Source organism: Herpailurus yagouaroundi, unplaced genomic scaffold (assembly GCF_014898765.1).
Source record: "Herpailurus yagouaroundi ecotype Mexico unplaced genomic scaffold, PumYag 187, whole genome shotgun sequence".
NCBI classification, from domain to species: domain Eukaryota; kingdom Metazoa; phylum Chordata; class Mammalia; order Carnivora; family Felidae; genus Herpailurus; species Herpailurus yagouaroundi.
In genome coordinates, this window is record NW_024412418.1 from 30,124,390 (window position 1) to 30,150,305 (window position 25,916).

A 25,916-nucleotide genomic window follows, 5' to 3' on the forward strand; every position below is an offset into this window, starting at 1 on the left:
AAAACATGAATAGACACTTCTCTAAAGAAGACATCCGGATGGCCAACAGGCACATGAAAAGATGTTCAGCGTCGCTCCTTATCAGGGAAATACAAATCAAAACCACACTCAGATATCACCTCACGCCAGTCAGAGTGGCCAAAATGAACAAATCAGGAGACTGTAGATGCTGGAGAGGATGTGGAGAAACGGGAACCCTCTTGCACTGTTGGTGGGAATGCAAATTGGTGCAGCCGCTCTGGAAAGCAGTGTGGAGGTTCCTCAGAAAATTAAAAATAGACCTACCCTATGACCCAGCAATAGCACTGCTAGGAATTTATCCAAGGGACACAGGAGTACTGATGCATAGGGGCACTTGTACCCCAATGTTCATAGCAGCACTCTCAACAATAGCCAAATTATGGAAAGAGCCTAAATGTCCATCAACTGATGAATGGATAAAGAAATTGTGGTTTATATACACTATGGAATACTACGTGGCAATGAGAAAAAATGAAATATGGCCTTTTGTAGCAATGTGGATGGAACTGGAGAGTGTGATGCTAAGTGAAATAAGCCATACAGAAAAGGACAGATACCATATGGTTTCACTCTTATGTGGATCCTGAGAAACTTAACAGGAACCCATGGGGGAGGGGAAGGAAAAAAAAAAAAAAAGAGGTTAGAGTGGGAGAGAGCCAAAGCATAAGAGACTGTTGAGAACTGAGAGCAAACTGAGGGTTGATGGGGGGTGGGAGGGAGGAGAGGGTGGGTGATGGGTATTGAGGAGGGCACCTTTTGGGATGAGCACTGGGTGTTGTATGGAAACCAATTTGACAATAAATTTCATATATAAATAAAAAAAAAAAAGAAAGAAAATCTGAGAGAAATGAATGAGAAGAATGAAATTTTGTTTTTATCAGTTAAATGAACATAATGATTGCCCCCAAATCATAAATCTGTAATCTAGATATTTACCTTTTAAAATTGTAAAACCAACTTTAACAAAAAGAATTCCTCAAAACATCAAAGCACACTGTTAAACTCATTTGGATGTAAAATAATTATTGGATCAAAATAAACTGAGACAATTTTTAAAAAGCTGTAAAATATTTTATGTGTCAATGGTTCAAAAAAATCAAGTTTAATACTCAAAGTTAACATAACTATAATCTGTTTCACACAGTTCCTAACTATACAGTTTTCAGTGAATTTTTGTTTTGACAGACAGAGAACGAGTGGGGGGGTGGCAGAGAAAGAGGGAGACAGAGGATCCAAAGCAGGCTCTGCACTGACAGCAGAGAGCCCAATGTGGGGCTCGAACTCACAAGCCGTGAGGTCACGATCTGAGCTGAAGTTGGATGCTTAACTGACTAAGACCCACAGGCGCCCCCAAAATTTTAATTTTGTATAGGTATGATTAATATTTCAAAACCTATACAATTTTTTAAATAATGTATCAATATCGCCTATGTGAATTCATACTTTTTTAAGTAAAGGCCCACATTTTATTAATATTCTGAGTCTCCTGGAAAAAACAAATACTGTTATCTTAGTATTAATATACATTTACAAATTATTTAAGAAAAATATTTATATATTTTAATAACCCTTCTGGCTGCTTTTTAGGTGCTTCTGCATATATTAACTCATTAATCTGTTTAATTAGTTTTTAAGATAGAAATTATTACCATTTTTCTTTTTTAAACATTTTTTTTTAATTTTTCTTTTTTTTTTAACGTTTATTTATTCTTGAGACAGAGAGAGACAGAGCTTGAACGGGGGAGGGGCAGAGAGAGAGGGAGACACAGAATCGGAAGCAGGCTCCAGGCTCTGAGCCATCAGCCCAGAGCCTGACGCGGGGCTCGAACTCACAGACCGCGAGATCGTGACCCGGGCTGAAGTCGGACGCTCAACCGACTGAGCCACCCAGGCGCCCCTATTACCATTTTTCTTAAAGCAGTTGATTAGTCTCAGGTATAGATTACTTAGGTAATTTAAATAAAGTAACAAACTAGTGAGTGGCAGAACCAAATGTGCATCCATATTTGTCTAACTTTTCTTATGCCCATACTTGTTCTGTTACACCATGATGCTTCTTTAAGGAAAGGTAAATCATCAGTTTATTATGTTTCACACAGGAATATAAAATATTATACCAAATAAACGTATTTTACTTCCATCTACATTGAGTGTTAAGAGTTATTAAGAGTTGTATGACATGAACTTCTGTCTATGAAGATAAAGATGCGTGTTCTCAATTAGTTACATGAGAGCCAATAAAGAAGAGTCTATAAAAAAATCATTATGCAAACATGACTTTCTCCTCTGAACTAAACTAACTTTTTTGAAGTCTACTGACCTATCAAAACAGATCTGTTCAATAGCCTAACAAAGGCAAAGATAGACTGTCAAAGGCAATAGTCTTTTCCATTTATCACAAGTCTGGTAATTAATTCATTAGCCTGCCAATCAACTGTACTGCTAGTGAAATTTGTGAGAGTAGAATGAAATAGCTTACCGTGCACATGGATGTCTTTGTAATTTTCACGGTAAAATCCGAAGAAAACTCCAAAGCTGAGACAGAGGTTGTATGGCAATCTATTTGCTACCCGTTAAAAAAGAGTAGAGGGAAGAATTTACTAAAATCGTGAAAACAAAACCAAAACAAACAGATAAATATTACTTCTTTTTTATGCAAAAAGAATTACTGTAAACAGATGTTTTGCAAGGTTTAATCATTCAAACCTCACTTCTGGGATTGTTTGCAAATTTAAGGCTACTAGCACTATCATTTAGTTAATTTTTATTTAAACCAAATTAGTATTTTTAGTTAGACTTCTTGTAAGAATACTATATATCAAATCATGGTTCTGATGTGCTGTTAAAGTTTCTCTAAGATACATTCAAATACTTTTAAATACAAATTTTTTCCTGTGCTCCAACTAAAATCATTTTGTATACTACCAGTGGTACACATTTGCTATAAATTATGCATGATAAGAGTCAACATTTTCATAGGAAATGCCAACTTGAAAACATATGGTAATGAAAAGGATAAGGTGTTTTAGAATTCTATTTTGTAATTGGATTTGAAGTTTGTTAGATATTAGGAAAACGGTAACAGTTATAACCAACGAGCCAAACCAATTATGAAGGTTCCACTCAGGAAAAAAATGGCCAAAGAGCCTCATGTTCCTGTTCTGCCCTAGTTCAAGCCCTTCTTCACTTGACTATGGGGAGCGGACGGAGACAAGCCAGGGCAGTGAAACCAGAAGGGATGCTGTGGAGGCCTGACTTGCCATGAGCAGATTATGACACAGCATACACCATGCACAGGACTATATACTTGAGGCATCACCCTCTTTAAGAGAGCTTCAGAAAATTTAAAAGAAGTTACAGTTTGGTTGCCTGTTACTTGTAGAGGACTGTGGAACAGGGAACAAAATATATTTACTTAAACAAATAAATGATTAATATTTAAAAAACAAAGAGAAAGGGTATGTGTACCTTTTAAACATCTTTGTTTCCAGTCTAAAAACTTCTATTTCAACTACTTATTCATAGTAGTCTTTGGCATTAAACAGAGAGATCACTGGAGACAAAAATTAGCCCCTCCCCCTAACAACTCTCCTTTTTGCTTAGCCTTGAGGCTGAGTTGGCTATAACTGTACACTCCTACCCTGAACCAAAAAATCCAAATACATCTCTTACTATCAGCGTACCACAGCATTGAACAATCCTATAATCATTAGCCAGGCTATAGTTTTTTTTCTTAAAAGCTGAAAGCAATTTTAATCAGCTTGCTCTTGTTGAGAAACTTTACATGGTTATTACTCTCTGCCAACTTTAAATATTTTACCTATTAAGAAAATTAACAAATATTTACTGAATATCCATTTTACGCAGAGTACAATTATTGATGCTATGAAAGTAACAGTGTGACTATGAAAAGCAGATGATGTTCTGAACCTAAAACTGAACTATATTCATTTATATCTAATTGAAGCAATATGACTTTTCACTGAAAATTTACTGTTTAACCCATGTAAATTTGACACAGCAAAATTCACAATAAAACTAGAGACTGACACTGTGAATAATAAGATTTTAAAACAGAAAAGGAATTAACCGAGAAATCTGAAGACAGTTGGACTTTAGTTTCATAGGCAAATTCACTGTTATTACTTAATCTGAAAAAGTGGAAGAAACGTGAATGTGGGAAGTTAAACTGTATAGAATATATGATATGAATGAATAATCTGGCTGTAAATGAGAAACCAGAATAAGGCCAGGGAGGTGGTAATGAAGCAGAAATGACTTTTTGTCTGTAAGCCCCTCAGTATAAGGAATTTCAATACAAACAGAAGTGATCCCAAAGGCTGATATAATCAACTCGTAAATATTATAACCTCAAGGTACATTAGACTGATTAATATAGGAAGAATAATCATAGTTTTGAAGGTCCAAACATAATATCAATATATTAATTTCGAATACTGAACTTATAAATGAAAACTAATAAAAACTGCAAGTCTGTTGAAATAAAATTGGTAAAAACACCTACCTTAATACTACAAGCATCGGAAATAATAGTCATTGGATCTAAAACTTCCACAACAGCTTCTGGAATAACTGCTTTCTTCATACAGGACATGTTGAAGCCATAAACATTATCCCAGAAAGCAATTCTATCAGCATGTTTATTCATATCACTTACTGCCACAAGGCTAATAGTGCAAATATCAGGGTACACTGTAACAGATAAAATACCCAACAATTTACCATTATCTCCCTTTATGGCAAGATATACTTTAAAAGGCTAAGTATAAACACCAAAATCATCAGTATGAATTATTAGCAATTGATTACTAGCGGTGGGGTATTAACATAGGTGTAGATCAGGGAAAACAACCAAGTTCCATCTTGTAATCTCTAAAAAAAAAATTCTGTTATGGCAATGGCAAAATTAAAATAAGGTTCCTATTACAATAGTTAAAACAAGATGGCAGAATTAAATAAACATGAAAAGAACAAATTTATTAACATTAAACTTACAATATGCTGACTTTAAAAAGATACTAAATCTTTATACATTACTCTGAAACATAAAGAAAGAGACATCATTTAAAAATATATGGGACATGTAAAAAACATGATGGAATTTTACAGTTGTACAGAAGACCAGTTTATATTAACCTCTCTTATTTATTAAAAAAGGAAATATTTATGAGCATCAAGAATGTGCCAGATAAGTTATTCTAATTTATAGACTGTGGATCCATGTCCATGTCCCTACTATCAAGAAACTTATATTTAGACAATTTTGATAAATAAATGGACAATTATTCATGATGTAATAAATACTAAGAAAGGGGAAGTATAAGGTACGGGGAAGCTCACAGCAAAAATAGTTAATTCATATTTGGCTATCGCAGGGGTGCAGGGATATTATGTAAAATAAGAACTGAAAACCACATAAGTTAGGAGTGGGGGTGGGAAGCAGTGTTCTAGGTAGAGCAAGCAGTGTGCATATAGGGTCACAATTAATATATGCTCTAGTTTAAGAGAAAGAGATATAAGGCTACGAAGATAATAAGGGAGCAAAGAAAACATAGCTGGATAAACCATGTTAGTAAAATGGATTTTATCCTAAGAATAATAACAAGCCTATGAAAAATTTTACATAGGGTAGCAACTTGAGCAGATGTTGGTTTTGGAAAAGCCAGATGGAATATAATGTGGGGAATGAATGGAGGTGCAAGATTAAGACAGAGACAGAATAAGAGATAGTTGGAATAGCCCAGGCGATCTGAAGTAGAGTGACAACTGTGGGAATGGAAAGGGGTAGATACATACAGCTGACCCTTGAACAACAAGGGTTTGAACTGCGCGGATCCACTTCCACATGGGTTTTTTTGATAAATACAGTATTGTAGTGTAAATGTGTTTTCTCTTTCTTATGATTTTATTAATAACATTTTCTTTTCTCTAGCTTATTTTATTGTAAAAATACAATATATAATACACATATCACACAAAACACATGTTAATCGACTATATTATTGGCAAGGCTTCCATCAACAGTAGGCTATGAGTAGTTAAGTTCTGGGGGAGTCAAAAGTTACACAGATTTTTGACTACACAGGGGGTGGGGCAGTTAATGCCCCTCACTCCAACATTGTTCAAGGGATCAATTGCATATTCAAGGGATATCTAGGAGGAAGAGCTCACAGGTTTTTAGTTTTAGCAGCTGGGCAGATTGTAGTAGTAACCATTACATTAGTGAATAAATAAGGTCAGATTCAAGAGGAATATGAAAGTCCAATGCTATGGGACAAATGGGTAAAAGTATCCAATAAGCAATTGAAAAGATGGGCCTGAAATTCAAGAGATGATCTGGGTTCAAGATATAAATTTGGGACCATCATCATATAAAGCGAAGTGTAAGTTATGCGAGCTCATGAGGTCATCTAGGGAGAGTACATAATACATACCAGAATTTAAGGTACATATAGAAGAAAAGGAGACTGGTAATAAACAGCTGAGAAGCTGGGGCCACTGAAGTAGGAAGAAAACCAAGAGAGTAAGTGTTAAGAGAAGGGAGGGAAGAGAGTAATTCAGGAAGAAACTCTATTCCAAGAGTTAAAAAGTCTGTATAACACCAAATTTAAAAAATAATATTGATTTGATTTTTTCTCAGATAAGTAAATAACAAAGTTAACTTTGTCCTTCAAGTAAGATTCAGGGGATTCATGAATTAAAATACAAATCAAATTTTCTTATATCAATAAACTGAAAGCAAGTACGTATGTACCAAAGAAATGCACAAAAATAATTTCATGATTATTAACCAGCCTTCGGATTTAAACAGCAGAGAAATAACCCTTCCCTCCCCCTAAATTTTGTTTCTATCCACAGACTTAGGAATTTATTATTCAATGACAGCAGCATTAAATTATCTTCCAAATAAAGCCCATGATAAGAGCTGTTGGCATCAAAGCAACTGCTCCTTTCAAGCCTGATGTGAGACATCCAGACAAAATACTTGGTGCTATGTCACTGCGAAGTTTCTCAAGTCATCCGCAAGGGGGCATGGGAGTTAGATGTGACAGCTGACTGGGCTCCAGCTGACTGCCATGTAAGGTGAGTTACTTCTACTCTCCTCCTTCACAGACATGGTGAGCCTCTTGACTGGGTTTAAATTCCTGATAATACAAATTCTTCAAAGAATCTGACTTTTTGTTGAATATGCTGAACCAGTAAGACTATCGGCTACGTGGAAGTATGTTTACTTTCTCAAACCAGGTCCTTATATGAGAAACAATGAAGAGTTCAAATTTTACAGCAACTTTAGATATTTGGCAACTTCTTTAGATATCCTTTGGTGGACTTAATATGACAATCATACAAGTTTCCCACATTTTGCCCTGTAATTTTATACTTAAATAGGAATATAATAAGGGCACAGATCAGGGATCAGCAAACATTTTCTATAAAGTAACTATTTCAGGTTCTGTGGGCCATATGGTCTTTGTTGAAACTATTCATCTCTGCTGCTATACTGTGAAAGCAGCCTCAGATAATATGTAAATAAACGAGCTTGGCTATGTTCCAATAAAACTTTATCTACAAAAACAGGCAGCAGGCCAGATATGGATACCACTGATATAGATGTGGGAGAAATGGATCAGGGCCACCATATTGTAAACCTTCAGGGAGTGTCATTCACACTATAGTCTATGGGAAACTGAATAGCCTTTGGAGTCGTGCAGTGCACAGACATTCAAATCACTACAGCCCACAGAGTTCTTCTATTTCAGGTATTATTAAAATCTTAGTGAAAAAAATTTAAAATATCTTAAGTCTCTATATCAAGGCTGGCAAATTGTGGCTCATGGGTCAAATTCAACCCCCTGGCTGTTTTTGTAAACAGTTTAGTGGAATAGTGCCACCCTCATTTATTTCCCTATGGTCTATGGCTACACTGTGTTCTAGTAGCAAAGTTGAGTAGTTGAGACAGTGACTGTATGGCTTACGAAGCTGCAAATATATTATCTGGCCTTTTGTAGAAAAGTTTGCTGACCTCAGGCTCTGTATCAAGCAATAGAATATACTAGCAATACTACTCAGAAGTAAGGATAACTTTTTCATAAGGAAGAACTAGAATTTACCCCAATAAACTTGCAAATGTTTAAAAAATATTTTGGTACTAAGAAGAAGTAAAGAGAAATATGATTTTACTTTTTCTAGTATTGAGGTATATTTTTCAAGCTAATTATATTTCACAAAGGTACAGAAAAAATGTTTTTTGTATTTGTTAGCATTTGGAAATGAAATTATTTTTAATATTTGTTAGTAAGAGCTATGAATATTCATAAAGGACCTGTAATCAATGTTATAGGTCAATCTAGTTCCATATCCACCTCCTCACAGCTGTCTAAAATTTGGGGCCACCTGCCAGAATCCTGACTAACCCTTTACCTTCACATCCTGACCCATTTGTCATTTGATTTTTGTCAGATAGAAGCATAATTGAATAATTACTCCTTCTTGTAGGTGAAATTAACAAAGTGCTGATTGGACAAAGCACCCTCTTACCAGACCATTTATAAATTCATGGCTTTGACATCTGTGTCCTTCTCGATTCACTGCCCAGAATTCATTTGTCACTAGAACAGCTCACATGGTGAACAGATAAAGATGGGAAATCCTTTATCCCTTAGAAATGCCTCAAAAACTTTGGGACCCTAAAGGATAAGACTGAGATGCGTAAAGAAACAATTCCTAGTAAGCACTGGCATCACTGCATATATATTAAAACCAGAGAGTAAAAAGGTTTAGAAGGATAATAAGCCAAAAGTAAACTATTCTTTTCACAATATACATCAACAACATGGAGAAAGATTTTAGTAAACTAATGGTCAATGACAAAATGATTGATATCCATCAAGGGACGTATACTACTAAGTTACTAAATGAGCAAATATCCTGGAGTTGAATAAGCTTAGAAATAAATTTCTAATTTATATAATATGGATATCTACATCCTAGCTTAGCTAGGCTAAAATGTAGCTGCAATATGCATTGAAAAATTATGTACTGAAAAAAGTAGAAAACGGTACTACTGTAGTGTCACTGGACAAAAGAAAAGTAACAAATGTGAAAAACACAGATCTGAAGAGGAGGAAGTAGTGTATTATGGAAATACTAAAGGAAACCTCCAAACACTATGAACCATGGTCAGTGGCTGATTATGCTGAGATAAGCTATGTGAAAATCAAGTCTGAATAGTATGATGCCCAAATTCATTTTGAAACTTTTATAAGGTATAAACCTAACACTAACTTCATTTTACTAGCTATAGCTCATTTTACTATAAATCTACAGTTTACCAGATGTAACTCAGGAGCATTCACCTTTATTGAGCAACTACTTCATTTGAAGCATCTCATTTAGACTTTTGTCTGATTCTTTAAAGCTAGATCATAATCTTCATTTTACAGATAAGAAAAGTAAAGTTCCAAGGGGTAAAGTAATTTGCCCAAATTACTGGTCTTAATCAGCTAACTAGATAACAAGTCATCTGACAAAGGTGGGTCAATTTGTGGTCTAACTGCAAGATCTATATGCTTTCCATTATGCATGACGCTACATTTTATGCTTTTCAAATGGAAGAAAGGGAAAGAGGAACCCTATTTTCCTTAGGTAAATGGATACTAGTTGGAAGAGAAAGAGGAAGGAGAAAGGAGTTGAAAAAGATTGGAGATTAATAAAATTTCAGGGCAAAGTGAAGAAAACGGAAACGTTCAGCTTTACTTATTCGAGCTGAGTTAAGGAAGGAGATCATGGGGCAAAAAGAAACACCAAAAAGGAAAGCAAACAAGTAGAAATGAGGGAACAGTGAATAAGCTGTACAGTTCAGCTTTCCACATACAGAAGGAAATATAAGGAAGATAAAGCAGCAAATCCAGACTTTGTAACAGAAGCAATTTCTTAATTTCTTATTAGCATAGGTTAGGTTTCCAATGCAAATTCCAATGCAAAACCTTCAAGACAGATCTATTGTGGACCAATATATATTTGTGTATCTGCCACTCTATTTTGCTGCCCCCTTGTAAACTATTTGTGAAATTCTCTATGTTACAAGGCAGGGCCAGCTTTACCCCACAGAAGCTGAAAACGACAGAAGCTTGCTTTCCCTCTCTCCCTTGCAGGTTAGGCATGCACACATGACCTACGTCCACTAATGATAAGCACCTAAAGTTCTGGCTACTTTTCAGAGGCAGCAATACCTTCTGTTGGTAAGATCAGCAATGTAATATGTCAGCTAGTGCCCAATATCAGGGTAGTGGTATCACTTCTAAACCAGTCCTGTAACATAATTTTGGACATTACTCCTGGCTGCATAACCTTCCAGCCTGGTTTTCTAGTTCTCATAAAAACTTAGTAACCTACCCTACCTATCCTTTTAATAAAGTCCTTCCTTCTCTGTTGAATAGCCAGGGTAGATTTCTATTTCTTCCAACAATACCTTTGATTGATAGAAAGGAAAATGTATATTTTAAATAAATTTTTAAAACAAGACTTTCCTCCTACTTGTTGGTTCAAAAGCATCTTGATGTGGGGCCTGAACAGCCACATTTTTAACAAAAAGACCCCAGTGACGTTGATGGTCTGTCAAGAAGAGAAAACAGTGAGTTTGGAACTGGCTGCCTTAGTAGTTGCGCATTGTACTGGATGCAATCCTCAACTCCCTAATGTTGATAATTACAACTCAAAGATGTATATTCTGAAGAACCCCATAAGAAATGTGAATTTAGTCCTGTGAGGGGGAAAAATCTTTCCTTTTGCTTGTAATAAAAGGCAATGAAAACATTTTTTTCTAGTAATATGGAAGAAGATATCTCCTTTGATGAGCCCCTAACATTTCTATGCAACAATTATGATTTTACAAAACTATTACCGGTTTTGAGGAAGTTGCAAAGAAATGAATTATTTCTATGTGCTCCTATATCAGACCACAATTTTAGTCTGACCCATTCCTGAGAATGTCAACCCTGATTAATGATGAAGGTGGAGACTGGTAGGCTTCTGGGCTGAAATTTACTCTTTTTGTAATTAGTAGATACTGTGTAGGGAGGTTCTTTGAAAATAGGTAAATATTCCAATCTTAATCAAACTTTCAGATTATTTATTTCTTTATTTATATCTCAATAGACTTGTTTCCTATTTTATTCAAAGAGTTATGGCACCCCACCCTGCCCCCCAAATTTAAGGTAGAAAGTATGGAATGGTAGAAGTAAAAAACTGTCTCTACTTGCAAACAACATGAATGGTCACATAGAAAAACTTAAGGAATTTATTAAACAACTACTAGAACTATCATGTAAACTTAGCAAGGTCATAGGATACAAGGTTAATAAACAAAAGTCAATTGTATTTTTATACTTGCAGTAGCCAACTGAAAAATGAAATTTTAAAAATTTCCACTTGTAAGAATGACAAAAAATTTTAAATACCTAAGAATAAACTTAACAGAAGATGTGCAAGAGATATTGCACATTAGATATTGCACATGCAGAAGATATAGAGATATTGCAAATTAGAAAATATTGCCAAGAGAAATTAAAGACTTAGAAAAAAACAAAAGGTATATTGTGTTTATGGTTTCAAAGATTCAACACTGTTAAGATGCTGATTATTCTCAAGTTGATCTATTCATTTAAGTCAATCCTACCACAATGCTAGCAATCTCTTTAAAATTGACAGACTGACAGATTCAAATTGATAAGATTCTAAAATTTAGTTTTAGGGGAGCCTGGGTGGTGCAGTTGGTTAAGTGTCCGACACTTAGTTTCAGTTCAGGTCATGATCTCACTCATGGTTTGTGAGCTTGAGCCCTGTGTTAGGCTCTGTGCTGACAGCATGGAGCCTTCCTGGGATTCTCTCTCTCCCTCTCTCTCTGCCCTTCCCCAGCTCACTCTCTCTGTCTCTGTCTCTGTCTCTCTCTCTCAAAGTAAATAAAAACTTTAAAAATATATATTAAAAATAAAATAAATTTTTTTAAACACACACACACACACACACACACACACACACACACACACACACACACTGCCACATTGCCAAAACAAATTACAGTAATTAAGATAGCATGCTAATTGGTGGAAAGAGAGACTTACAGATCAAATGAACAGAATACAAAAACACACCCACATATATGTGGCCAATTAATTTTCTACAAAGATGCTAAGCAACTTATGGGAAAGGATAGTCATTTCAACAAAGAAATGACTAGAAAATATTAACATCCATCCTTACTGTGTACCATACAGAAAGATTATTTTGAAATGAATCATAGACCTAAACGTAAAAAGTTGTAACTTCAAGAAAAACACAGGAATATTCTATGCAAAAAGACAAAGATTTCTTATATTGGATATTTTTCTTAATATGACAAGAGACTGAGCACATATTTAAAAGAGTCAACTGTATTTCCTTTTCTGGGAGCTGCCATTCAATTCTTTGCCCAACTTTTTTTTTTTAATGTTTATTCATGTTTTGAGAGGCAGAGACAGAGACAGAGCATGAGCGGGAGAGGGGCAGAGAGAGGAAGAAACAGAATCCAAAGCAGGCTCCAGGCTCTGAGCTTCTTGAACCCATGAACCGCGAGATCATGACCTGAGCCAAAGTCGGATGCTTAACCAAATGAGCCACCCATGTGTCCCTGCCCAACTTTCTATCCAGTCTGTGGTCAGACCAATTTTTTCAGTTTGTACCTTCTTTTGTAACTTTCCATATGGCATATGCTGCCACTTAGAAATTTATTTATTTAGATATAACCAAATTTATCAATTTCTCTTTCAATACACACATCTGAAGTTCTTATTTACAAAGCCTCTCTCCCCAAGTTTATAAAGAAATAATATGCCTATGTCTCCTAGTATTTTTATCCTTTCTTTTTTGCACTTAACCTTGACTCATTTAATATTTACAGTGTGTGACTTTTTGTGTAGACTTATTACTTTATAATTAATTGTGTGGATTAAACATTACTTTTTCATTTTTTCTTATTTTTTTAACACAGAGGGCTACCCAACTCTCAACATAATTTACTACAGTAAACGATTTCCTTAATTATATGAGATGCCATATATTGCTGGATTTATACCAGGATTCTCAATTCTGTTCAACTTATCTGTCCATTCAAGAACGAAATAAGGGGCGCCTGGGTGGCTCAGTCAGTTGAGCGTCCAACTTCAGCTCAGGTCACGATCTCACGGTTCGTGAGTTTGAGCCCCACGTCAGGCTCTGGGCTGATGGCTCAGAGCCTGGAGCCTGCTTCCGATTCTGTGTCTCCCTCTCTCTCTGCCCCTCCCCCATTCATGCTCTGTCTCTCTCTGTCTCAAAAATAAATAAACATTAAAAAAAAAAAAGAATGAAATAAACATTGTTTTAATTATTGAGGCTTTGTAATATGTTTTATATTTGGTAGCACTAGTCTGCTAGTCTGGTACCCTTCTATCTCAGTTTTCTTGCCATTAAAAAGTTTAAAAAGCCTAATTAAAAAAGAAAAAAAACCTGTATGTTGGAATTACCATTTTATAAAATTTATCCTATAAAAAATATCGAATACAGACAAAATTGAAAAAGCATAATTAACTCTCATGTACTTATTATCTGTCTTCAACAAATGTCAATGTTTTTGGATTACACATTTTAAATTAATTTTGGGAAAACTGGTATCTTTATGGCACTTGTTCTCTCCTTCCAAGAATATGGTCTATCTTTCCACTTATTTATCTTCTTTCTGTCCGTTAGTAGTAATGCTGTTTGCATATAAATTTTGCTTATTTCTAATTATGTTATTTTGTAACTCAATAATGTACTAAATTTTTATTGTTATCATTTTTCAGTTGATTCACTTGAGGTGCCTACTTTGAATCATAGAATCTACAAATAATATTAGTTTTATCTCCCTTTTTATTTATCTTCTATGTTCTTTCTCTTTTCTAGTAGCACCGACTAGTACCTCTGATAAAATATTAAGTAATGGTATAATATGAAGTAAATGGTATAATAGTGGCCATCCAAATCTTGTTTTGACTATAGGGCAAATGTTTTTAGTATCTCCCCATTAAACATGATGCAGGCTTTCAGTTGAAACAATATGCTTTATCATGTAAGCTAGGGTCCAGCTATTCTTATTTTCTCATAAAAAAGACAAGAACGTAAATTGTATTTTGTCAAAAACCTTTTTAGTATCTATGAATATGGGCATGATTTTATGCCTTAGCTCTAAGCTTTATTCATATGATTGATTATATAATATTTTGTTCCAGTTCCTGTTGTCTGGTATCAATACCATGACTGCTACTTTCATTTTGGAGGGATTTGCTCACTGAATATCTTTTTTCATCCTTTTAACTTTTCCAAATGATCTTGTTTTAAGTGTGACTCTATAAAGCATACAGAATTAGGTTCTTTTTTTTTTTTTTTTTTTGGTGATCCAATCTAAAATTTTTTTTTTTTGAATAGGTCAGTTTAACCCTAATTTACATTTATTGATAGGACATTTTTTGTTGTTGTTGTTCATACTCCACCATTTTATGTTATCTTTTCTGTATCTTTAGTTTTTGTTTTGTTTTGTTTTTAAGTAGTTGACTACATGGTCTTTTTGACTTCTTCCTAAGTATTAGTTCTTCTATTTAAGAACTTCTGTGTTTTTGTTTTAGTAGTAGCTAACTTTGTAATTACATTATAAAATACATTTTGTTCTCTATTTTCAGCACTATTTAATCTCCTATCATGAGTAATCATAAAATTAGTATATTTCTTTATTCTTCCTTCCTTGTTTTTCATTATAATTTTTTTTAATTAAAAGAGAGATGTATTGATAATACTAACAGCAAATACAGAGGTGGGCACAGAGTTAGTACACAGCTTTAATACGTTTTTTTGAAAAGTTAGAAATCAAAACATGTCATAATTCAATTGACCTGAAGGTGGGAAATGCCACTTCCCTTTTTTCTTTTTAAACATCACTTTTATTAAGGTATAATTCACATGCAGTAATAAAACTCACTCTTTTTTGGCCTTTTTGGTGTATAGTTCTACGTGATTTGATAAATACAGTCACCACCACAATCAAGATATAGACAGAACGTATGGTCACAAACCTCAATGGTAAATTTTAATCAATAGTATTATTTTAACATTAACTTTGTAATGCTAAATGTGCTTATAGTTCTATTACTTGATTCGTCAGCTTTAAATGAGATTCAATGAATTCCTATCACAGATAAAGCAACTCAAGTATATACACTTCCTCCCACCTGCCTTCTGCATTCTCTTTCCAATTTTTGTAAGATGCAGCATTTGACACTGTTAGAGTATAAAATATTTACATTCTTTGTAGTTATCCTAAAACACACATTTGTTTTTGTCTGAATTCTAACTGTAAAAATATGCATTGGTCATAGCAAATCATTTTCTCCTCCCCTCCCCAAGTTTTTATTTAAATTCCAGCTAGTTAACATACAATGCAATATTAGTTTCAGGTATAGAATTTGGTGATTCACCACTTATATAAAACAGCTGGTGCTCATCACAAATGTCCTCCTTAATACCCATTACCTATTTAATGTATCTTCCTTCCCTCTGATAATAAATCATCTTCTTAAGTTTTCCTCTTCATCTATAAGTTGGTTGAATGTAAAACACTACAATTTCTGACATACAACTCGTGCTTACTAAATCTTAGCTAAAAACAGAAGTAGTCTTTAGTAAACCCATTTTCATTAACTTTATAAAACTATTTTTATTAATAGCAATAGCAGTAAATGAATACCTCCAAAATACTACAGAATTTGCTTGTCAATGGCAATAACAGGGAGAATAAATACTCACTACTGGCTGACTGTGTTTTATACTCCATACCATTATATATATAGTGAGACATACACTGAACCTAAAGTCATGTAAAAATAAACTGTGGTTCCTTTATGCTTATATGAAATTTTAATATTTTCCCTCTCTCATAATTCAATAACTCTTTCCAAAGTCTTTGCACTACTAATTGCTTAGTAAATCTTTCCTTCAGAAAAACATAAAGAAAACTTTCCTTGCAACAGAAGAACAAGCACAATACATGACTGGTGATATTCAGGAAGGCGCACTCAAACACAAAACACGCTAAATAGGCCACCTCATGTTACTCATTTCTGACTTTTCCTTCTTTTCTCTTAATTCTGTTAACAAGCAACATTCACTAGCACTGCCTAGGCAGTTGAATGCTGACCTGTCTTCAATATGCCTCCAAATTACCTCAATGTTAATATTAGCTATATAAAAATACAAAAAGAACTAGAGTTAGGAGCCTTCACTTCATTCCTGATGGTGGAAAATACTCTGCTATTGTTTCCTCAACTATAACCTCATTATATTCATGCTGTAAGTTCTTAATGAATTTCACCAAGAAGTCAATTTAAATGTATTAAATTGCTGTCAGTCCTTCAGTAAGATCAATGAATACCATTCAGGGAGGTATGGAAACTGAATCTTCCCTAGAACATCAAAACAAGAATCAGATTTAATAAAGTGCATTTTAATAGGGAAATAAAAAGGGATGCTGAAAAGAACATGAATATTGGAATTGACAGATCGCGATTTAAAAAAAAAAAAGTCAAGGCTTGACCACTTAATATGTATCCTCTAGGACACCTTTGGCTGTTGTGAAGATTACATATGTAATAACATAAAAAAAAGTATAGTATTTGGCAGCTGGTAGACAATCCACAAATGGTAGATAATATTAGTTTCAGTCATTAGGTATAACAGTCATTTTAAAAAAAGCCACTGAAATTATAGAATATATCAGATATAGCTAATTTTTGTAGGGTAAAGTATATCTAAAAATTCTAGCCAGATTCATGGCAGAGATCAGGAACACATCTTGAAATGCTTGCAGAAAATATAGTGATAAAATAAATGAGAGCATTTTGAAAAAGAAAGGCAATCCATTTAAAAGCTATTATAAAAGAATTCTATTGTGCTGGAGAATTTTCTGTGCTTCATGTTTTGGTCTCACTGATTTTTACTGTATCATAATCGCCAAAGTGATTTCATAGAATATGGATGGGCAGGAGGCATAAGTATGATTAAGTGCTTTATGTCACTAGTTCAAAATGTCTCATTTTCATCTACTTTTATATAACAATTTTATCAACTGTACTCTGACTGTGGAAACCATTTGATGATATTGACACTTTGGAGAAAGTGAAGGTACAGGGAGAGGTGAATAAAGGGAGACAGATGCTATTCAATTCAGTTTTAATGATTTGATTCAATAAACTTACATGATGCTCCATCTACGTTCCAGGAGCTGTGGAGCTCGTTGAAGAATCAAAGATGAACAAAACATAATCCCTGCTCTGAAAGGGACTGTTTGTTTATAACTGTTCACAGCAGAAGGCTTATAAAAACACAATTTCACTTTGTGTATACAGAATTAATATAAGAAAGCTTTCCAAATTTATTGGGATCCAATAAAAATACTGATAAAAAATCTAATATATACAGTATAAAAATACTGTTTGGATATGCTACACTTTAAAAACTTAGAAACCAGTCGGTTTTTAAATGTTCTCATTAAAACACAGAGATGACAGGTTTATATATTTAGTGAAGTCATGGAAAATTTGCCAGTAAAGTGTGTAATTTCCAACCTAGTATGAAATACTCTATTAGAAAAAAAAAACAACTAAATGTCATAAGGATTAAGAATCAAAAGGAGTTTGTTAGATTTTTATTTCAATTATCAAATAGTTTCTAAATCTAGTCCTTAGTATGTTTTGAAAAAGCATTCTTGAGAATACCATTAACTTAGAGTCCTGCATATCTTCTATAATGTTCTACTATCCACAGTAAACGACTGCCTTCAAGCTTCAGCTAATTGAAACATCTTTCATTTCTACTGGGAACTTTCTCCGTCATGCATAGTTTATTTGAAATCCAAAGGTTCACTTGGTTCTGCCAGACTAAAATTACATTATTAAAACTAGAATTTTATACTCACCCGATCCTCCTTTTGCCAAGTATTTGTTCTTTGCATAAAGGACAGAATCTAACATAGACTCAAAAAGAAGAAAATAGCCCTGCATAAAAAACATGAAAAAAAAAGGATTTTAGAAATGCACAATCAATATCTTCATATGTAGAACATTTTAAATATCTGGGCTACTCTTTTTATAAAAGGCATGTTTTTTTGTCTCTGCCATATACTTTTCTGCAAAGTTTGAAATTACTTTTTGCATTAAATTCTCCAAGTAATTATAACATGGACACAGAAAGTTTATTATGGTTGAATGTACTGAACCTTCTTTATCTGTGCTTCCACTTTCTAGACTATTTATTTCTTCCTCATTAAAAGGAAAGTCTGAGACAGAAATTGTTAAAATACCCTCTAACTCCCCTTGGAGTATTGCAATATTAATAATCTAGACAGTGATTCTCAACTAAATTTTGTCCCCCCCCCCCCCCCCCCCCCGCAGGACATCTGGCAACGTCTAGTGCCATTTTTGATTGTCACAACTTGGCGGGGTCGAGGGAAGGTAGGATGCTACTGGCATCTAATAGATAAAGCCAAGAGATGCTGACAAACAGGCTACAACATGCACAGGAGGCCCTCACAACACACCGTCCAACCCCAAAAGTTGATAGGGCTAAGGTTAAGAAATCCTAGTCTAAAACACCATTTTCCAAAGAGCTTCCTGTCCAGTGACTTTCTCTGGAAGAGAAGGGAGGGAATCTTTAAGAAACACAGATGCTTCAATAGTTCTGGAAACTGTTAAAGAAATTTGTTGAACATACCTTAACCATGTGTTACCCACTTTTTGACTACAAACCTTTTTTTTTCACATATTACACCTATCAACACCTTGCACAACTAGTGTTGTTCTATGTTCATGGACTACAGCTCTGGAGTACTCCAGATTTTAGAGACCAGTAATGCCTCTGCTATGAAAGGACAATTTCAGTAGAGGTGAAAAGAAAATTTACCACTACTGGTATCATGAGTGAAGGGTAGATGTCAGCTTGAGTCAGTCCTTCTCCTTCTAGAGGCCACCGCCCCCACCCCCACCCCCCCACCGCCCCACTACCCCGGGGCGGCAGGGACAGTCAAGGGCTCAGCACAGTGCTTAGCACATAAAACACTTTATTACTGCTTAGAGTGAAACAACATGAATTCTGCCCTAATGCCAGCATTCTAAATCAAAACTGCTCTTACTTCATTTGTTCTGTGCACAAATAACTGACAGGATAAATACAATATTCTTTAACCACGTGAGAAAAGACTTTTTAAAGGGGTCTTGAGAACAAGAAAAACCTGCACACCTGGGATGGATAATCTTCACAAAAGATTAATAAACAGCACATTTAAACCTATAGAATATATAGCGCTCAAGCCTGAATCACTTAAAACAACCTAATTAAACTGACACCAGCAACTCTACATTGATGTTTACCCACTCCCAGCAACACACCAATTCACTGAGAAGAAAATGCTTGCCTACAAAAAAAAGACTAAGCAACAAAGCTCTTTTATTAATGTGTTAACGTTAGGAAAATTAAGGACTTGGTGAAAACTGTTCTTCTGGCTAGAGTATTTCTGTAATACGTCTGACTGTTACAAGTTAGTTCCCTATTAATATCATCTGTGTACTCAAAGAACAGGGAACTTTTGGAAGTCAACTAAGAAATCTTTATCAATCTAACATAATTCATGCAGATCAATGCACACAAATGCTTATAAATAAGCACTCCACTGCTGATTAAAGCAAATTATAATTTATGCCAAGGAATTATTAAAAAAGAAGTTTTCTATTTACCTTATGGGAAAAAGATCAGCTGGTAAAACATGTTAATAGGTTAGGTGAAAAATTGTCCATATTTGTAAGATTATTGCATATTAAAACATTAAAATAAATAAAATAAATCCACATATTGGTAAAAATTATTCATTATAGTCTAGTCTTCTTTGGAAGGGGGTAAAAAAAAATTAGTTTGTCATTGATTTGGCAGTGTGTCAAACTGTTTCTAGTATTTACTTTCGAACTGGTTGGCAAAATCTAAGTACTTTACTTCCCTATGTCCAAACTCTGTCTTAATTCCATGTACTACAAACAAACCAAAAGTCTTCTCCATCAGTAACTGAAAGTAGCTCCTTCTAACAACATGCTTATTTACTGCATTTATGACAAAGTTATTATTAGCCATCCACCAGAGATTAAATTGCAGCATATTTTAAACTGGTGCTGCAGTCAATACTACCAGTGTAGTGGCAAAGAGGGTACACTTCAGGATTTAAATCCCAGAGAAATTCTTTTCTCTATGTGACCTTGGACAAGTTAAATTAACATCATCGTGTCTCAGTTTCTTCATCTGTAAAGTGACAACTATGGTATTCTACTTTATATTGGCTCCTGTGGGGATTAAGTATGTTAATACATGTAAAAGGTAGGAAAAATAAATCTTATTTATTTAGCTAAAAAATTAAGAGCTATTTAAGAACATATTTGTAAAGACTAATCAATTTTTTTAAATTATGGGTTTTTTAAAATTTATTTTTGAGCGAGACAGAGAGAGTGTGTGCGTGCAGGGGAGGGGCAGAAAGAGAGGGAGACCGAGAATTCCAAGCAGGTTCTGTGCTGTCAGCACAGAGCCCGATGTGGGGCTTGACCTCACAAACTATGAGATCATGACCTGAACTAAAACCAAGAGTCGGACACACAACAGACTGAGACACCCAGCGCCCCTAAAATTATGTTTAATAAATTAGAGAATAAAGGCTTATCAGTCTGTTCAGAATCATATGCTTATTCAACGGTCCTATATTACTATCCATGAGTCAGAACAGAAATTCCTGTCTTTGCTTTTTCAGGGATCTATGAATCATTTCAGAGATCTTGTATCATTTCTTTTCTCAGACCAGGCTAGACTATGCATATCTGTGCACATACAAAAAATAAATAAATAAAATGCTCAAAATTTCTATACAATTAAGAAACAGAATTTTAAAACCCAGTAAAAATAATTTGGCCACATTCACCAAATTAGTGCCATGGAATTCCTACTTTAAGATTCTTCTCACAAAGATAATCACAGGGATTTTTCCCCCTAGGCAAAAACAAAAACAAACACAAAACAGTTTTATTTAATACTTCAAACTTTGGTATTTATACTTATGACTCTCCCATATGTCTTCTTCTATTGAAAATAACAAACATTAGGGGTGCCTGGGTGGCTTAGTCAGTTAAGTATCCAACTCTTGATTCCGGCTCAGGTCATGATCTCACAGTTCATGAGATTGAGCCTGAGTTGGACTCTGCACTGACAGCACAGAGCCTGCTTGGGATTCCCTCTCTGCTTCCCCTCCCCCCGCTTCTGTCTCTCAAAATAAATAAACATTAAAAAATAATAATAATATGGGGTGCCTGGGTGGCTCAGTTGGTTAAGTGTCTGACTTTGGCTGGGTTTTAGCCCTGTGTCAGGCTCTGTGCTGACAGCTCAGAGCCTGGAGCCTGCTTTGGGTTCTTTGTCTCCCTCTCTCCCTCCCCCTCCCCTGCTTGTGCTCTGTCTCTGTCTCTCTCTCTCTCAAAAATAAATAAACAGTAAAAAATAAATAAATAAATAAAATAACAAACATCAATAAGCATTTTTCCACATACCCTATAATGATTACCTTAGCTAAGCTTAAAATTCTGATCAAACAGTAAGAGATAGTTTCAAAAGTTCTAACTATTCAAATAACCTAATTTTCACATTATAGAAATCAGCACTAGACAGGTTAAACGATTTAAGTCATATGATCAGATGAATAATACCATACAAATTTTAGCTCCCCTTATAAAACACTGGCTTTAAGATTCAATTCCTACTGTTGTTAAACTCAAGCGCAAACAAACAAAAGAAAGAAGACAATCATTCTTGGCAGTAAAAATATCCTTTTCTAAAAGCCATGCTTTTCCTTCCCATTTTTTCAGACAGTCATCATTATTAGGTCCGAGAATTTCTGAAAGCAGATGATGAAACGCTTTTGTTGATACAGGTAAAGGATTTAGCACAGTGTTTGGCATAGGGTTAACACATAAAACCTATAAAAGGATGTATCACATGATTCTTTAGTTTGGCAGAAGGCACTATGTGGAGTCAGCTACCATGTGGTAGAACTGGGCTAAAATGGCTAGAAGCAGAAGGCTAAACCAAGTCTTCCTTCTTTCATTGTTCCCATTTTTATCTTTTTCTCTCTTCATTGGTATACAATTAAAAATGGTATTCTGAATCTATTTCTGGTATGTTTTTCACTTCAGCATCAAGGTATGCTTATGTAAGTATATGATGAGGCTTCTATTCTGTCAAAATAGCTTATAAACCTTAAGTTAAAGAACAGCTGAACTAGTAAATTAACAGAAAAGTATTCCTTCGAACCAACAACAGATTATACATTTCTTCATATTTATTTTTTTAAAAAAAAATTTTTTTTTCAACGTTTATTTATTTTTGGGACAGAGAGAGACAGAGCATGAACGGGGGAGGGGCAGAGAGACAGGGAGACACAGAATCGGAAACAGGCTCCAGGCTCTGAGCCATCAGCCCAGAGCCTGACGCGGGGCTCGAACTCCTGGACCGTGAGATCGTGACCTGGCTGAAGTCGGACGCTTAACCGACTGCGCCACCCAGGCGCCCCTACATTTCTTCATATTTAACGTACCTCCTAAATATGCTACTCAAAGGAGACTGACCATTTTACTGGCCATTCATTTCACTTAGTAGTCAGATTTCTGCTCAAGTATTACCTCCTCAGAAAGGTTTTTCCTGATATCTCCAAGTAAAATATCATCTTTTTCCTCCTCTGAGCTCTATCTCTTTACCCTACTTGGTATTTCTTTGTGGCACTCATGAATTAAAATGTTGTGTATTTTTGTGTTTAACTTCTGACTAAAATTAAAATGTAAGCTCCAAGAGGTGCAAGAACTCTATCTATCTATCTATCTATCTATCTATCTATTTTTATTTTTGAGAGAGAGAAACCGAGAGTGAGCGGGGCAGGGAGAGAGAAGGAGGCACAGAATCTGAAGCAGGCTCCAGGCTCCAGCTGTCAGCATAGAGCCCAATGCAGGGCTTGAACTCATGAACTGTGAGAACATGACCTGAGCCGAAGTCAGACGCTTAACCAACTGAGCCACCCAGGCGCCTCTATCTATATTGTTTGAAGTTATATTACTAAGGCTACAAATGTGGCTGGTAGACAGAAGTAACTCAGTAAGGAATTTTTGAATGAATAAAAGAATCAGAGTTACTAATATCATACATCATTATATTTGTTAAAATGAAACTATCTGCTTTTTGCTATTTTTCTGGTACAAAATAAAACTGGTTATTTTAAAATGCTGTTTTGCTTTCAAATTAAATTTCTCAAATAGTAATAGTAGTGATAGTTAGTGATTTTTATTGTATTAAGTATCTTTATAAGGATTAACTTATTTAATTCTTCCCTAAAGCACATTTTATTGTTATTTCCATTTAACTGATAAGGCTTACAATGTTGAGTAACTTAAAAAAAAAAAAAGTTAATAGTTACAGAAACATCTGAATGAGCCAGAATTTGAACCTTGGTCTAACTGCAGAGTATGTTCTGTATAACTATTCTATGTTGCTTCTTAAATTGATTTACCTAATTGAAAATAAGATTTAGTATTTACAAGGACTCAAGTGTTTTGAAATGAAAAATTTCCCATAGAGCATATTAAACAAGATTAGAATTTATAATAGATATATGATTTATAATATTTCAAAGTGATAACTTGGTTGGCAACTGGCTCTTAGCCACTGTCCATTATGAAAATTATGTTTGGAAAATCAATGCAAACATTAGAATATATGTAGAACCGATACATGATGTCTATGAGAAAAATACATTTAGCTTAAAATATTAGCAGATGAAAAGATTCATATATGTATTGCTAACCGTTGACTTTTCCCTCATCTTTCCACTTTGCTAAACTTCATTCTACTATAGGCTCCCTATGTGATAGAATAGCCTTTAATTTCCTGGGAACTGTCCTTGGTTCTGAACCAAGTCATTTATTACTGATATCAGAAGGCGCTGCTCCAAATGCCTGGCTCATCTGCAGTGTAATTCAGACTGTAATTTCACAGGCTGCTGCCTCACCTGTAGGGGTGCCATCTGGAAGAGAATTATACCCAATATTTTCTCCCATGATGCTCATGGGGCACTCTTCTTTCCAAACTGACATTTACTTTTTAAAATTAAAATTTGCATTTACACTTCAAAAATTAATTACTACAAAAGGAACACACAGGATTAAATCTGGGTCTAAGATATTAACACTGTTCAATGAAATGGGATTCTTATTTTTAAAATGCTTGCTCATATCTTGGATAATTAATGGTAAAAGAACGTGATACCTTCAGTCTAAGGTCTTCTCTAATTTTTTTTTTCATGCAAGTAACTGAATTACAGATATACTCCTAGGCAGAATTAACTTATTAAAAAAAAAAGAGGCAGGAGAGATCACAAATAAAATGAAGAGTTAATCTAGGAAGTCAAGTGACAAATACTCAATAATTGATTTTATCTAAAGATAAAAGTACAAGATTACTTCTAACAAGTATGGCTATCAAATCTAAACCCCAATTTTTAGTATATTTCTGAAGCATAATAAATATTTATGACATCTTTTTCCAATACTACTCTCAATTCTATTAAGTTTACTGTAGACAGAGTTGTTATCAATGGTACTGGGACTATTAGTTTGTTGTTAATTGAAAACAGTACTTTTAAGAAAAAAAATACAAATACATATATAGTTTTGTTTATTAATACTCTTTGAGGGTGAATCTGAATTAGAATCTTCACAATCTTCCTTGCATAAACCATATTCATAATGGATTGTAAGTAATCTCCAGTTTTGGCTATTTTAAAATAGAAAAAATAATCTAAGAGTACTTGGCAAGTGGAGAATCTCTGAATACAGTGACTCCCACCTTCCTGCTTCTAGTCTTTCACAACTGATTTGTTACTACTTTATTCAACAGGAATATTTTTTAAAATCTTGTTCAAAACCTTATATTAACTGATATAGTTAATATTAACTGATATTACATAAAGAAGCAGGGAAACAAACACAATAAGCTCTTGGTAAACATGTAATACAACTAATAGGAGCAAAACAAGAGCAGCACAATAAAAGGTAATTTATCAGCTTTAAGTGTTCAGTTAGGCATGGAATTTAGCACCTTATACAAAAAAAGAATTCAGAACATCATTAATTTGATGAACTAAACACAGGCTGGTAAAGAAGTGTCTATTGTATATTCATGTGACAAAATGTATTAATGATGCCACCTTTTAAGGAAAATTTTCTCTTATGTCCCATACTAGGTCAGGTGGGCTTTATAATATAATGTCGTTTAGAGATTGAGTTACTATCAATGCATAGATATGAGAACTTTAAAGCAAGGGTTCTCAACCTTGGCACTGTTGACAGATTTTGGGCCAGATAATACTTTATTGTAGATGCAATCCTGTCCATTGTATGACGTTTGGCAGTACCCCTGGCTCCTACCTACCAAAACCACTGGCACTCCCCTCCTGTCTCTCTCCCTCCCAAACCTCCCGTTGTAAAAACTTAAGATGTTTCCAGACATTTCTCATTGCCAAAATATCCCCAGGTGGGTAAAACTGGACACCCCTCACCACTGAGAACCATGGCTCTAGAAATATCAAAAAAAGTAATTAGATAAGTATTTTCTCCTAATCTACAGTGCTCTCTGCTAAAAATGTGCCAAACTTAAGTTTTTACAAGATATGATGTAACTTCTATTTATTTCACTGTTACATTCATAATAGT

General features: G+C 34.5%; 1 protein-coding gene across 1 annotated transcript in view; it reads right to left on the reverse strand.

Moving 5' to 3' along the window:
* The window catches only part of PRMT3 (protein arginine methyltransferase 3), a 146,587-nt gene that overhangs the window by 55,264 nt on the left and 65,407 nt on the right, over positions 1-25,916 (reverse strand). The window contains exons 11-13 of the mRNA XM_040495627.1: positions 18,059-18,137; positions 4,547-4,734; positions 2,501-2,587 (exon numbers count right to left, since the gene is read on the reverse strand). Coding sequence (XP_040351561.1) covers positions 2,501-2,587; positions 4,547-4,734; positions 18,059-18,137 — 354 coding nt within the window. The remainder of the gene's footprint in view (positions 1-2,500; positions 2,588-4,546; positions 4,735-18,058; positions 18,138-25,916) is intronic.